This window comes from Macadamia integrifolia, chromosome 5 (genome assembly GCF_013358625.1).
Source record: "Macadamia integrifolia cultivar HAES 741 chromosome 5, SCU_Mint_v3, whole genome shotgun sequence".
Lineage (NCBI taxonomy): Eukaryota > Viridiplantae > Streptophyta > Magnoliopsida > Proteales > Proteaceae > Macadamia > Macadamia integrifolia.
In genome coordinates, this window is record NC_056561.1 from 28,971,259 (window position 1) to 28,986,677 (window position 15,419).

General features: G+C 39.0%; 1 protein-coding gene across 2 annotated transcripts; it reads left to right on the forward strand.

Moving 5' to 3' along the window:
• Positions 1-9,785: 9,785 nt before the first annotated feature.
• Positions 9,786-14,710, forward strand: LOC122078245 (formamidase-like). Of its 2 annotated transcripts, none has more exons than XM_042644148.1 (6): positions 9,786-10,010; positions 10,986-11,223; positions 11,797-11,987; positions 12,324-12,559; positions 13,075-13,426; positions 14,579-14,710. In XM_042644148.1, the coding sequence occupies exons 1-6, from the start codon at positions 9,792-9,794 to the stop codon at positions 14,696-14,698; spliced, it is 1,356 nt and encodes a 451-aa protein (XP_042500082.1). In that variant the 5' UTR covers positions 9,786-9,791; the 3' UTR covers positions 14,699-14,710. The 2 variants fall into 2 exon arrangements, with proteins under 2 accessions (XP_042500082.1, XP_042500081.1); XM_042644147.1 differs by having other exon boundaries at positions 9,792-10,010; positions 11,797-11,927.
• The last annotated feature ends 709 nt before the right edge of the window (positions 14,711-15,419 follow it).

The following is a 15,419-nucleotide window of genomic DNA, read 5'->3' on the forward strand; positions in this document are numbered from 1 at the left end:
ATTTAGTTCACCGGAAATAACATTGATATTTCTGGTGAATTAAACCATATTTCATGATATGACCCCATGTTTTTGGTGGACTTTTTGGAAAATAAATCATTTTTATTTTCAAATCTAAGATTTTATTTGGTTACTTTAATGGGGTACCCCTTTGAAATACGTGTGCGATCGGATCTTAATACATATGGGCATGCCCTAACCCTAATTTTGCCTATTGTATACGTGTAGGACCCACTATGTATGCATGTGTTCCAATTACATGTAACCCTGTTTATGCATGTTCACTAATCAGATTCCTTCACAGGAATCATGTCATGTCAAAACACCCGATCCTGATCCCAATCACACCCGTCACCTCCCGCTTCTCCTACATGGAATCGGGGTAGACCCCATAATGCGCCTCCTGCTCCACCTATACTTACAGCCCAGGATGTGGCATCCATTATGAATAACATGATGCGAGAAGTGGAAGAAAGGCAAAACCAGTTTATGGTCGGGATTGATAACAGAATCCAAGTGGCAATGAAAGCCCACAATGCACCACCCACACTTCCTACTCAATCAGCACCCGTTTTAATACCCGCTGGATCGGCTACCCTTCAAACATCTAGTGGGGTACAAGTGCATGGGCATGTGCAAGACCCGATGCTGGAATAAGCTCAAGCCCATATAGAGGGCTGGACAGACTTGACAAAAATGATGGAGAAGTTTCAACGGTTTAGGCCCCCATGCTTCTCAAAGGTGGGCCAAGACCCGTTGTGTCCATCAAGATGGATTGGTGGAATGGAGAAGGTTTTTAGACTGATGGGCTACACTGATGAGCAAAAAATTTTATGTGCAGGTTATTAGTTACAGAATGTAGCGGATGATTGGTGGAGTGCCACCGAGCCTATTCTGAGGGCTAGTAATTCGAACCCTACTTGGGCAGACTTCAAAAGGGCCTTCTTTGAGAACTATTTTTCAAAAAGCTTCTTGGCATTGGTGGTGCAACCTAGTCTGGTGGATAGGATCACTACAACTCAGGTTACTGATGCAGAGTTGTAGAAGCTGATAACATAATGCCAGGAAGGAACCCAAAAGGACCCGGATTTCTCTGTGATTGAAAGCGGGATTCTCAAGTTCAAAGGGAGGTTGTGTATGCCTAGTGATGGTGATTTGAGAAACACAGTTTTGAGAGAGGCACATTGCTCTCCATACTCCATTCACCCAGGCAGTACTAAAATGTACAAGAACCTCAAGGGCTCCTACTGGTGGAAAGGAATGAAGAATGATGTGGCCATGCATGTGTCTAGATGCCTTATATGCCAGCAAGTCAAGGCTGAGAGATAGAGGCCTCATGGGTTATTACAGTCCCTACCTATTCCAGAGTGGAAATAGGAGAATATTACCATGGACTTCATCATAGACCTACCCCATACACAGAAGGGTATGGATGCCATTTGGGTAGTTGTGGACTGCTTGATCAAGGTAGCTCACTTTATCCCAATCAAGATCACATTTTCTATGGACAAGTTGACCAAGTTGTATGTCGATAACATCAGTAGGTTGCATGGTGTACTAGTTAGTATCATCTTTGATCGAGATCCCAGGTTCACTTCTAATTTCTGGACATGTGTGCAGAAGGCTATAGGTACACAGTTGGCTTTCAACACAACATTTCAACCTCAGACCGATGGTCAATTGGAGAGGATTATTCAGACATTATAGGACCTACTCCAAGTATGTGCCCTGGATAGGAGTTATAGCTGGGATGAGCACATTTCCCTTATCGAGTTCTCCTACAACAACAGTTATCAGGCCACCATCAAAATGTCCCCATTCAAGGCACAGTATGGTAGGAAGTGCCTAACTCCACTCTATTGGGATGAGGTTGGTGAATGGCATATTTTGGGTCCAGACTTGATACTGGTTACTAGTGAGAAGGTGAATGTGATCAAAGAAAGGATCAAGGCAACTCAGTCCAGGCAGAAAAGCTACACTGATGTTAAGAGGAAACATCTGGAGTTTGGTGTTGGAGACAAGGTGTTCCTATGAATCTCCCCAGTTAAAGGGGTGATGTGGTTCGGCAAGAAGGGAAAGCTTAGTCCAAGGTTTATGGGACCGTATGTTGTACTAAAGAGGATCAGACTGGTAGCTTACCGGATAGGTTTACCGCTAGAGTTGGAAAATACCCATAATGTTTTCTATGTTTCTGTGTTGAGAAAGTACATTCCCGATCCCACTCACGTCTTGACTTACATACCCCGTGAGTTGGATGAGGATTTTACCTACGTGAGTATCCAGGGAAGATTGTTGATCGGAAGGACCATGTTTTTTGCACTGCACTATTTTTTTTGTCAAAGTGAAATGGATGAACTACCCCGAATAGGAAGCATCCTGGGAGCGAGAAGAGGAAATGATGAAGCAGTATCCTGGATTGTCTGATTTTCCAGGTATGTTCAATTTCGAGGATGAAATTCTTGTAAGGTAGGGGGGATGTTACACCCGTGCCCTAATCCGGTCTAATTTGAACTTTTGTGATAAGCCTTGTGTCGAAGATAGGAAGTACGATCGGGTTTTGGCTCACGGCTACGCATTGCCGAAGGGGTAGAGAAGACCTCACATGTTCGTGCATTGCATGCCTATCTAACTAGAGGGGATTCATACCTTCTGATCCTAGATGGTAAGTGACCCCAACTCCCCACACTTGAATTCTAACATACATCACAAATTTACTGAATAGCCTTGACCATGTCCAAGGGCAGCCACCAATGCAAGACCAACAATGGGACAGCAAACTATCAAGATAGCAAGCTGTCTTAACCACCGGAAACAAGCCACTGGAAGTAGCCTGGGCCTGGATTCGGTGCCTATTTTCGGTGGGTTGACAGGCTACTGTTGAGGTCCCGATGCCCGTGGTTCCCGCCACTCGCATCGTAAATGACTCTGAATGATCCCAAATCATCCCCCACATCTTTCTCGTGATGTGAACACTTTATGGACCTAAATGTGTGAGTCCTCGTGCCCTAAATTTTATTTTGACCCTATTGGTTCAAAAGAGGTCCAAACCAAACAGACCCTAAGGGGAGAGGAAGGAAGTAGAAGAGGAAGAAGGAGAAGGTTGGAGGCCTACCTTGGTGCCGGCTGCTGGCTTGATGCCGGAATCACTACCGGAGGTAAGTATAACCTCCCATACCACTCTCTCTCTTCATTTTAACCTAAGTAGGGCTAGGTATGGATGGGATCTTAATGTACAAATCATGTTAAGGTTGTAGGATGAGTGTTCTACCCTCCCAGTGTTGTTGCCGAGCTCGAGCCAAGCCCGGTGAGCTTCGACAACATGTAATGCCAAAAGACCAACTAGAGTTTCGATCGTTCAATCGACGTATCTCTCAAATGGCTTGGTGGAATTTGAATTTTCTTGGTTTAGAATGATGCTAGGAACATCCCCTACAAACTCCATGGAATAAATCCCAGCAATCGGGCCCGAGTTGGAAAGCTCCAAAATAGTTGGAATGCCCTGAACCTCCAATGGAAACAACCCACTAGATCCACTGGGTCTATTTTCAGTGACATATTTCTGATGAACATGTGAGCCTTACATGATCTCTGTTACCTCCACCAGAAGCAAGTCTGATATTTCCAGTGGAAATGCCCTGTTTCTGGTGGTTGTTTTCAGTGACATTACTATCATTAGGAGACAGTGTTTGTACATTTTGTGGGTGACTTGTGTAGGTCCCTCCCGATGTTCCCAACGCGTACTGATGAATGATTCCCTTTGTGTCTAGGATAGTGACGCACACGTGCCCCAAAATCAAAATTGATTGGATTGATCGGTGGCCATACTTGAACCCACCCGATCGTAAAATAGGTGAGGGATGGACTGTGTTTATTTCTAAAATGTTTATTATCATTAAATTGCTCACATGTTTAGAATATGTTTAATTGTAATTATTCAAATATGATTATGATATGCTACATTGTCATTTTACAATTTTGATATGAATTGTATGGAAATGTATGACGGGATCCGATTTGGTCGAGGTGGTACTGGTACCATGATCGCCGTGTGTTTGGATGTGTGTGTGTGTAAGGCGGAATACGGCATGACCGAGGTGGTACTGATGCCATGATTACCGTGTTTATGTTACATTCATGCATTGATTATGTGCATTAGAATTAGTTGTAGTCGTGGGTTACACTTTGTGGCCAAGGTCTTGCTGGTATCGTGTACCCCAGGATTGCATTTGGAAATGGATACACTTTGTGATCGAGGTCTTGTTGGTGTTGCATAGTCCATACTCAACTGCTATTTGTATGCTGGATTAGGTAAACGGTCTTGCATTACACTTTGTGGCCAAGGTCTCGCTGGTATCGTGTACCCCATGACTGTATTTGGAGATGGATTACACTTTGTGGCCGAGGTCTCTCTGGTATCGTGTAATCTATACTAACTGTATCATTATGAAGGCATGTAGTATATATATAGTTAGGTGTCACTCCCTATGCTATGTACCCTTTCCAACCGGGGTTGAGGTGTTGGATAACCCATTGTAGTATGTTTAATGTACCTTTCTAAAGTGCCACTCCTGCGGTACAATGTGATTGTTGTCAAAGGTAGGAACCTGTTCGGCATAGCCAATGTGTTACCGGTGCCATGACTATCAGGAGGGGGTTATCAGATGTTTGCTGGGTGACCCATGGATGCATACGGGGACCGATAGGCTTTTAATCATGGCTAAGGTTTGTATCACTGCGTAGTTGATGTCATTTCCAAGACGAGGGATACAGCCTAATGCGCCGTAGTAGCATTTACTAGACTTAGTTTGTATTGTTAGGTGGATAATAAACAAATGAACTGCTTCATGAGCATCATGGACTTTGTGTTTAATTTTCACAATCATGCATCATAAATTACTACTGCTATTGTCTTACTTAGATGTGCTTGACCCCACCCCTCACTGAGCGAGTTGGAAAGCTCACCCCATGCATACGCCCCTTTTTAGAAGATGATGATGCAGGTACCATGGTGTCAATGGCTGGTGATCCAATATCTTCTGGGTCAGAGTTTGGTGTGAGCGACTAATGGATGCCAAAAGTGGAGGAGCACGATCAGGATTGTGCTTGCGACCACTGTGCTTACGTCGCACCGTGAGATTGTACATCATATTTTGATACTTTTGGGTATAACTATAGATTTTATATTATTTTTGAGATTATATTATATGCCATGGATGAATGTAATAGAATAACTCGATTATCGCTATTATATTATCATTAGATGTTTTCCCCATTTTATTTATGATTCCGCTACATACTCTGATTCCGCTGCCTATGTTGGTTTGTGATGTGAGATTGTGAAAATGCTAACTAGTGTTGAAGAATATGATCCTTTAGTTATAGAGTCATGGTTTATTACAGGATACACCATTATGTCTGACATGTGGACTAATATTAAGGAACGTATGTTCATTAATATTAGGGTAATTTACAACACTACCCCTTGGAGAATACCAATATATGAGAGACACCTCTCTCTTTCACCAAATTGGACTCGGACCCTTGTCGTCGGTCAATATTACAGAATATACCAAGAATGCTGACATCAGCAATTTATATTTGTTCTAAATACCATTTTACCCTTAAAAATAAGGGAGTACCGAAATTTCCCTTAAAGGTTTTATTCCCAAAATTGATTGAAGAAGAAAACCTAACTAACAACTCAATCCATAATGGGTCGCATGAGTTGCTGAGTTGAAGAAGAAGAACGGCGGAGAAGAAGATTGACCTCCCTTTTCAGATCGACGGTTGCAACCCCTTTCGACGATGGCGTCTATGGAGGCTGCGAACCCCCTACCCCCAACACGACGGCTAGGCTTGATTGGAAATCCATCATCACATTACTAAATTACTGCAATTCCCAATCTCTGTTGGCAACTCTCCTTTTAGATTTTGATTTCCTCCTACTCTGAAGACCTCAAGCTTACTTAATTACTGCAACTCTGTTGGCAACATTACTAAATTACTTATTCTATTGTACTTATCTTCGGCAAAGATAGATTCAACTCAAGCTTCAGAGAATGGTGCTTGAAATTATTTCCAATTCCTGCCCAATAATATTTCATCATCTCCCTATAATGTAGTTGTTGCCATCACTTTATTGACTTGACTAATATCTGGGTTATGCTTTGAGCAGTGAATCAATAAAGTATGGAGACAAGTAGCTCTTAGAGCACGGATTGAACCAGTTGGAGGAGACAAAGAGTACTTTCAATTTTTCAAAAGGCTAGAAGAGCGGAACAGTGAAATATCCAAAAAAGAAAAGAAATATCAGAGAAGAAAACGCTACACAGAGAAGAAAAAAAAACCTTCTCCCCGGCAACCTAAGATGGCAGCGAAGGGAAGTGCACTTCTTGCGGAGACGAAAGGAGAAGTATTCGCTAGCGGCTGTCCCGTCCATCTCGGCTCGAACCCTTCTGAAGAACCCTTGGTCCCAGATGAGGAGGGAAGGAGAGAAGGAGAATGAAATGGTAAAAAGGTAAAGAAGGGTATTTTTGAGATAATGAAAATGGGTAACTTATCAGTGTTTTACTCATAATGGAAAAAAACATCATTTCAAAGCATTATGTAACCCTGACTGACGACAAGGGGTCGGAGTCCAATTTGGTTAAAGAGAGGGGGTATCCCTCTAATATTGGCATTCTCCAAGGGGTGGCATTGTAAATTACCCTTAATATTATTGGATAGTCACTTAAGGGTTATTTTTCTCAATTCTTTTGGGTATTCTGATGTTTCCAAGACTGGATTATTTCTTAGAGATGTACTTGAGCTTGTAATAGAAAGGGTTGGGCTAGAGAAAGTTTAACTGATTTCAGATAATGCTTCCAATTATATGGTGGCAATTTCTTTGATAATAGAGAAGTATCCCCATATCCAGAGGATAAAGTGTGCTGCCCATGGAGTGCAATTACTATTGAAAGACATTGATGCAGAAATCTTATGGGTAAGGGAGATATTTAAAAAACCAATGTTGATTTTGGCCTTTATGTATAAGCATGGAACAATTTTAGCCTTAATGAAGGAAACTACAAATAATAGAGAGTTGAAAAAACCTTGCAAGACTAGATTTGCTTCTAACTTTTTTATGCTTAAATCTATTCTTGATGTTGAAAATTTGTTGAGAGTGATGGTGGCATCAGCAGAATGGAGGACCAACAGACATTGCAAGTCTAAAATGGGTGTAATGGTTTCTCAAATACTTCAAAATACAAGGTTTTGGCTGAATGGAAGGGATGTGTACTCAATTTTAGAACCGCTTGTTAGAGTTCTCCGCTTGGTTGATGGTGATGGAGCTACAAGTTCGTCTTTATATGAGGCTATGCAAAGGGCAAAGAACACTATTATAGATCGTTGTAATAGAGACTCATCAAAGTATAAGATGATATTGTAGTTGTTTGATAGTAGAAAAAAGAAATACATATTAAACCATGTGCATATGGTTGCACTTTTCTTAATCTTTTATTAATGTGAGGAAAAAATTTCATACTACAATGATGATGTTGGAGAGGCAATGGTCCATATCGTAAGAACAATGATTTTTCCACATGATAAAAAACAATTTGTGACAGATTGAAGAAGTATTATAACAAAGATGAAAAGATATTTAATGATATTCCAAAAGAAATGATTGATTCTCATCCACATAAGTAAAAAAGTTTGATACAATTTTGTTATTATTTCTTTGTTCTTTAACTTTTATAAATTTCGTAATGAATTTGTTTTATATTCTGATTTATTATTCTTTTACATTTTAAGGTTCATGATGGGATATGCATGCATGGAAGTTCTGTTCCTTTGCTTCAAAAGGTAGCTATTTGCATTTTGAGTCAGCCTTGTAGTTCATCATCATGTGAGAAAAATTGGAGTGCTTTTGAAGTAGTGCAGATCAAGAAAAAGAATAAATTCACTTCTGACAAATTAGAAGATTTGGTTTATATAAAGATGAATTTTCTTATGAAAATCAAGTCAAAAGACATTGAGAAGTTTAGCAGGAGTCAGTTAATTTAGATAAACTTGTTGATATTCAAATAGATGAAGATGATTATGGAGTTGAAATTGAAGATGAAGACGCCGCAAGAATGGAAGATGATCAGACATTGTTTGATAGAGAACTTGGAATTTGATCTGCACTTGATTCTGATTATATGAACACTCTAGTTTATAGTGGCACTCTAAGTCAACTATGTAATATCATTAATACTCCTTTCACACATGATTCAGACACAAGCACTATTTGATATGAACAATTGATGTTTTTTCTTCTTTATGGCATTGACTATATTTTATGGATTTCACTGCTTCTTTATGGCACGGGCCATCTAATATGAATATTTTGACTTTCATGGATTATATGATGTATAATATTTTGATTTATTAAATGATTGTTCACATGCTTTTAATTTCATTTTTTGGACAAATATATACTATTATTTGCTATGATAGATGTAAAAATGATTCCAAATTGAAAAGTTAGATGGATTTAAATGTTCATGGAAGCATGTGAGTTTAGAATTTAGTTGTGAACAACTAGTTTTAGAGCCTTCCAAATACGAGTTTAAACTCATATTTTTGCTCCCAGATTTTTATAGGGCAACCATATTAAACACGTATAGTATTATTGTCGTACGTGTTTTATTGCTCCAAATTATTGAAAAGTATTATTGGCGTATGGTCCATTCAGTTTCTGTATGTATCCATTTCCGTATTTTTACCATCCCCGAACTTACTAACTATGGATGAGACTAGCGTTTCACAATCATGTGCGGTGAGATGCGATCATATGCAACCAAACACAAGTTCCGATACCAAAGTACAATAAAAAGCAAATGGAGATCTAGGTTATCTTGATGTAGGTTTCTACGTAGTGGAGATCTAATTTCCCTACATGTTGATCCACATGAACTCCGATGATGCAAGCTTTGCAGAAATCTTGCTAAGCTATGAGAAGGTGATCCTTTACGATACCACTCTCCACATCTAAGGATAGCGATGGAGTCAGAGATCTGGCTAGCTAGGGTTACCCTAGTGGGTTTGTGCTGCCTATTGGGCGCTCCACTGGGACTTGGGTCAAACCCGATTTCTACTAACAATAACTAAGTTGAATGCTTTATTGTTATGTAAGGAACAATATATGAAATCGGTAGTTATGCTGTTTGTCAAGCTAGAGATAGTAAGTTGTCTATGATAATAGAAAACAATTTACAGTTGTTTCTAATAGACTAATCTATTTTGTTTCATTTACACCAAGAAAAAAATTGTTAATATATACTTCGATGTAACTTGTCAGTAGCGAAATTTATTAATAAACTAAGCTAATGATCCAAAATTACATCACTAAGCTCCATTATTAGCTTGGAATATTAGAAAGGCACAAACCTTCATAATGAAGCTGCATGGTTCTGAATGGATTGATGATTAGATCGACAATATCACTCTTGTTGAATATGTATGTCCATCAAACCCAGTTTATTAATAAGATTGTTTATTTTCATTTATGCATGACATCTATTATAACAACTGTTGGATACTGATTTTGCAGGATAGCATGCATGCAACATGCAATGTTGGAAATTATTATGAAATAGAGTTTTGAGGGATTAATGAGTAGTTTAATAGGAACCATGAAAATTGTCAAGTAATATTGTCCTTTATGGAAAGTTGGAGGGGACAAATAGAAGAAACAAATAAGCTACTCCCACTTTATCATCTACTATCTATGCATACTAGTCATTCTATCATCTACTGGTTCAGTTATGGCTCCTACAACTCCAAAACTAGTAGTTCCCATTGACCTGACAAAGAAGCCATGGGAGCAGAAGGTACCTCTTCACAACCGTTATCACCCAGATATCCCCCCTGTTGCAGATGTTACAGAAGGTGAGGTGTTCAGAGTTGAGGTGGTAGACTGTAGAGGAGGAGCCGTTGGAGACAATGACACTGCCCTTGATTTAAATGCCACAGATCTCTTTGCTGTAAGTATGAGATTTATTTATTTTTTCATATGAAGATTTTACAGTTGTTGTCAAAGCTACACACTGATGAAGTAGGCATAGCCTTGGGAAAAAAATTTATAAATGGAATAATTCACTTTCCCTTAGGGTTCACAAATACCCTCCTAGGTCATAGTATTTTCTAAAATACCCTTATAGATTCTATTTCTTTGACTGTCACAGTGGCTGCAACTTGGGCTGCAACTAAATTTCGTCCAACTTGGAGCTTGCTTTAGTTAGGAAAGGTTTTGGGAAAGACTGGTTGAGGAGATCCAAGACTCTTCAAATTCCAAAGTTACATGACACCCAAATTCAAACTAAACTAGAACTTTCTCCGTGACCTCGTAGTTCTCCTAATTTTAACTCTGCAGGCATATGTATCTGTGAGGGCTATTCAGTAGCTTGTGAAAGCTTCTGCTTTGGAGGACTTATAAATGGCTAAGAAGTTGCCTTGTCTTTCCTAACCATAAAAAAAGAATTGGACATAGCCATCAGCATAGTTATGCAACTTGCATATCCAAATCCAAGATGGGTTAGTTAGAAGTTTATTATAGAAGAAACTTTTTTTTTTTGTTTTTTTTGTTTTTTTTGTTTTTTTTTGTTTTTTTGTTTTTTGTTTTTTTTTTTTTTAATTTTGGTAAAAATTATAGAAAAGACATTTATGTAATTGTAAATTAGTAACCTATTATTTTTTTTTACCCTTTGGGAAAAAGTAAATTACTAGTTACATTCAGACATCCCCACTTTTTATTTTTTGGCTAAGGAACATTCCCATCCAAGATCAGCATAATTTAAAGTTCATAGACCAATCCTTCATGTTCCTAAGACATTAACTTCAATTGACACCAAAAACAATACATATATATCATAAAAACGATACGGCAAATATTAGATTTTTTTCCCCTGTTTACAGAACGAGTATCCTAGTAATGATGGCCCATTTCGAAACTGGTATAGGTGCACTATCTTAGCGGACCCATTCGAGTATTGGACAAAGAGGGCATGCCGGCTAAGCCAGGTGATCTTCTTGCAGTTGAAATCTGCAACTTGGGTCCTCTCCCTGGATCTGAATGGGGTTATACAGCATCGCATGATAGAGAACATGGGGGTAGTTTTCTGACTGATCATTTCCCTGATGCAACTAAAGCTATTTGGTATTTTGAAGGGATATATGCCTACTCACCTCAAATACCAGGTAATTTCTCTATCCTATTTTCTAGGGGTGAAATAAGGCCGAGTTGGGCTGGGTTTCATAAAATCCTAACCCAACCCTAGGTCATCAAAATTCAATTTAGGTCCAATCCAATCCTATTGGGTTCATATTCAGGCCCAATCCTGCCGGATTCGAATCAACCTAAGCCAGCCCTAATTAACCCTGTCAGGGCTGGCTTGGGTTGGGTTGATCCTGACTTCTGAAATGGTTGGATTTACCTTGATTCACATGTTCATGCCATTCGTATCTTGTAAATAGAAAAAAAAATAATAGAAAATAAAATATCAATATGAGCCCTAAATTTTAATATAAAAATTCATGGTTAAATTTCGGACCGGACTGAGGCCTAACCCAAGCCCAACCCGACCCTGACCTAGGATTGGGGTTTTCGTAAAAAGAAATTGGCTCAAGCCTTGTTCGAGCTCAGGCAAATCAAGGTGGGTTTGAGTGGGTTCGGATTGTCAGGGACAAACTTTCCCCCCTACTATTTTCTATTTCCCTTAAACATATGTAGTTGGCTTAAATAAAATCCCAAGTTTTATCTCCTCTTGGCAGGTGTGCGATTTCCTGGTTTACTTCATCCTGGAGTTATTGGCACTGCACCATCAATGGAACTCCTAAACATATGGAATGACAGGGAAAGAGAACTTGTAGAAAATGGTCATAAGTCTATGACATTGACTGAGGCCTTGCACCAACGACCATTTGCATTGTTGCCAACACCAGAAAGCTGTTTTCTTGGAAAGGTATGATTTACTGGGTATAAAGGCAAATGCTTATACTTCAAGCTGTTTAATCTGACAAAAATATTCATCAATTCGTTAGAGCTGAGGTCCCATTATTATTCTCCCTAAGTTGTCTATCCATGTGTAAAGCCAGGTATGCTGAAGCTATATGTGACAGGGACTGTTAGGATGTTGTCGATGTCAGTCTGAGGTCCCTCTGTTATCCTCCACCTATTGCCTTCGGGTTTTGAGTTGGGCCCTCAACACATCTAGTTAGACATGTCTGGTTTCTGATGGATTCATTAATATCATATGGGGAAATAAGAAACATTTCTAACTGTTAGAAGCCATATGCAGATTGAAGAGGGAACACCTGAATGGGAAAGAATTGCAAGGGAGGGTGCAAGGACAGTTCCTGGAAGAGAAAATGGAGGAAATTGTGATATCAAGAATCTCAGCACAGGTTCAAAAATATACCTTCCAGTATTTGTTGATGGAGCAAATCTTAGCACGGGTGACATGCATTTCTCTCAGGGTGATGGTGAAGTTTCATTCTGTGGAGCAATAGAGATTAATGGATTTCTAGAGCTCAAGTACTTGCCTGATCACTCAAATTCTGTATTTATATGGTGAACCATTTATTTAATGGAAATGAGTATGTAGCTCAGTGGTGCCAGCCTTTTGGCGCAAGACCAAGAAGGTCTCGTGGTCGACTCTCTGTTCCGTCCCACCTGTATTTATATATATCCCCCTCCTCCCCACCCCTGCCTTTGGCCTGGCATCCAGCCGGTTGGGTTATCCAAATACCACCAGAAGCTTTTCCCATGCATTAATCTTCATGACTTGTTTTGTGAGTGCGGATCAGGTTCTCGGAGAAGAACTATTCTCGTACGGGTTGATTCATATAGATGGAATTCACCACAGTTGATTGTTGGGTAGATTCCATTTATGCTGATCAGTTCCATACGAGAATGGATCTCGAACAAAGACTTGATCCGCTCTCTATTTTTGCTCAATGTAGTTATTGGATGCTGTATATAAAAACTGTGCATCTACTTCCCTTTCTATTTTCAGGGCCGATCAATGATAAAATTGTTTTTGGTAACAGATGTGAAATCATAAGGAATGGAATGGGAGAGTACCTCACACCGATGGGTCCAACTCCTCTACACGTAAGCCCAATCTTTGAGATTGGCCCGATTGAACCAAGATTCTCAGAATGGTTGGTATTTGAAGGTATCAGTGTAGATGAGAGTGGAAGGCAACATTATCTTGATGCAAGTATTGCATTCAAGCGTGCAGTACTCAATGCCATTGACTATATATCTAAATTCGGATACTCTAAAGAACAGGTCTATCTTTTGCTATCAGCTTGCCCTTGCGAAGCAAGAATTTCAGGAATAGTTGATGCTCCCAATGCATGTGTAACTCTTGCAGTTCCAACAGCTATATTTGACCAGGTAGCTAAGTTTTTCCACTTGGTAAAATTTCTTGCTATGTTAAACAAGGATAATGCGTATTCAGTTCTCGGTGTGGGAATGGTGAAATCGAAATTGAACCAATAAGAAAATTTCGATCTTGGTTTGATTTTGATTTTTAGGCGATTTGGTTTCAGTTTAATTCGGTTTCTTGTGTCGGTTTGTAATCGAGTTGGTATAGGTTTTTTGATCGATTTGGGTTTGATTTTTCATACAAAACTGTGCAAATTTTGATTTTTTTTTTTGGCTATTTTTTTCGGTTACTTGTTGGTTTTTGAATCGATTTTGGTTTGGTTTCGAGTCCAATCAATTTCCGATGCAATTTGAATTGATAAGGGGTTACAATATGTCAAACTGAAACCGGTCCAATAAGTATTCAGTTCGATTTGATCCAAGTTCAATCGACTCGATTTAGGGCAGTTTTCCTGGTTAAGTTTTGATATTGACACCCCTAGGTCAATCTTCTACAGCCTTATTCAATTTTCAAAAACATAGCTTGGCATTGTTGCAATGTGGTGCAAGTCTCTCTTTTTGTATTCGAAATATAGGAAACCATAGTTTCCTCAAAAAGGAACCCATGGTTTCCTCAAATCCAGAGCTTCAATGTGTGGTGAAACAAGAAACAGGGCCGTTGAGGCCACCCCAACCCCCCACACCACCCCCCCACCCCCCAAAAAAAAAAAAAACCCCCAAAACCCACATAAAATAAGTTTGTAAATTGGATGATTTAGGTTGTCCAATTGGTGTAATTTAATGCAGTTTTAGTGTTTTTTTTTGGCTGAAATTTAGTGCACTTGCCCATCCATAGGAATGCTTGACATTTGAATGTTTCATATTGTTAAGCATGTAACATAATCCATGCTGGAACCTTCACACTTTAGGTTTCTTGTCAGTGTCTCAATAATTGAGCCATGTTTTTATTTTTTTTTCGAAGAAAGTTTCTTGTCAGGGAGTGTGGCTCTTGTGCCTGCACTTTTGTGTTTGTCCCTCTCCTTCTCCATATAAAATGACCCCCTTGTTTTCATAAATTGAACCAAAAAGAGGTTCTGATTAATTCTCATGCAGCTATAGGAGTCACTCTCCCAGACAGAGAACGCATGCATCGTTTTTAATTGATTACTTGGTGGTGTGCAGGATATACGCCCGAAAGCTGGAGTGGGACCCAGGGTGATGAGGAAACCAGATGTTATGAAATGCCCTTATAATGGAAAGTTTCCCATGACAAAGAACACCAGTGCCAGTACTTCATCGTAATCAGAGGAACCAAGGCCTGGAAGAAGTCTTATTTTTAGACAGAACCTATGTCTGCAGAGGAGGATTTGCAGGATCCTAGAAAACATAAAATAAGAGATAGGAAAAGCAATACTTGTGCGCCATCATTCACTCATATGGTAATTAAATAAAATATTGTAATCCTTTCAAAAAATAAAATAAAATCAAATCAAATATCATATGGTGATTTAATGTAGTAACTTTTAATACTGTAAATGATGATCGTGGAAAGCCAAACAGAACATTTTACTTTTTCTTTCCTCATTTATGAATGTTCAATTGTTGCTTCCTTTTATGAACAAAATTTAGTTCTTCATCATTCAGAGGTCAATACTAGTATACTGTCATATAATTCCAGATCATTCACACCACCATATTGTTAGGAAAAAAAATTTTATATTATTTATTTTCAGGACGAAAAGAATTTTATATTATTTATTTTTTTAATAAATTTGATCTTATTTTTTATGATAAAATTGGTTTTGGTTTAGTTGTTGATTCCCAATAGGAGACCCATTACTTAGTTGGATATTACTAAAACACTAACTAATAGGGAATTCTTATTAGCCAAAAAGATATAAGATTGGCTAACCAAAACAACGTGGAATATACGAGAGAACAGTTCTCACCCTCTTCTACAAAACGCCTCTCCCATCTCCCTCTCTCTCTCATAATCTTTGGGTGATTGAGTATGATAATCAGG

Excerpts from the sequence above, each read along its gene's own strand:
- LOC122078245 (XM_042644148.1), top strand. The coding sequence starts at position 9,792 with ATGGCTCCTACAACTCCAAAACTAGTAGTTCCCATTGACCTGACAAAG. Across the intron at positions 11,988-12,323 it reads AAAGCTGTTTTCTTGGAAAG|ATTGAAGAGGGAACACCTGA; the intron begins GTATGATTTACT and ends AGCCATATGCAG. Across the intron at positions 13,427-14,578 it reads CAACAGCTATATTTGACCAG|GATATACGCCCGAAAGCTGG; the intron begins GTAGCTAAGTTT and ends GGTGGTGTGCAG.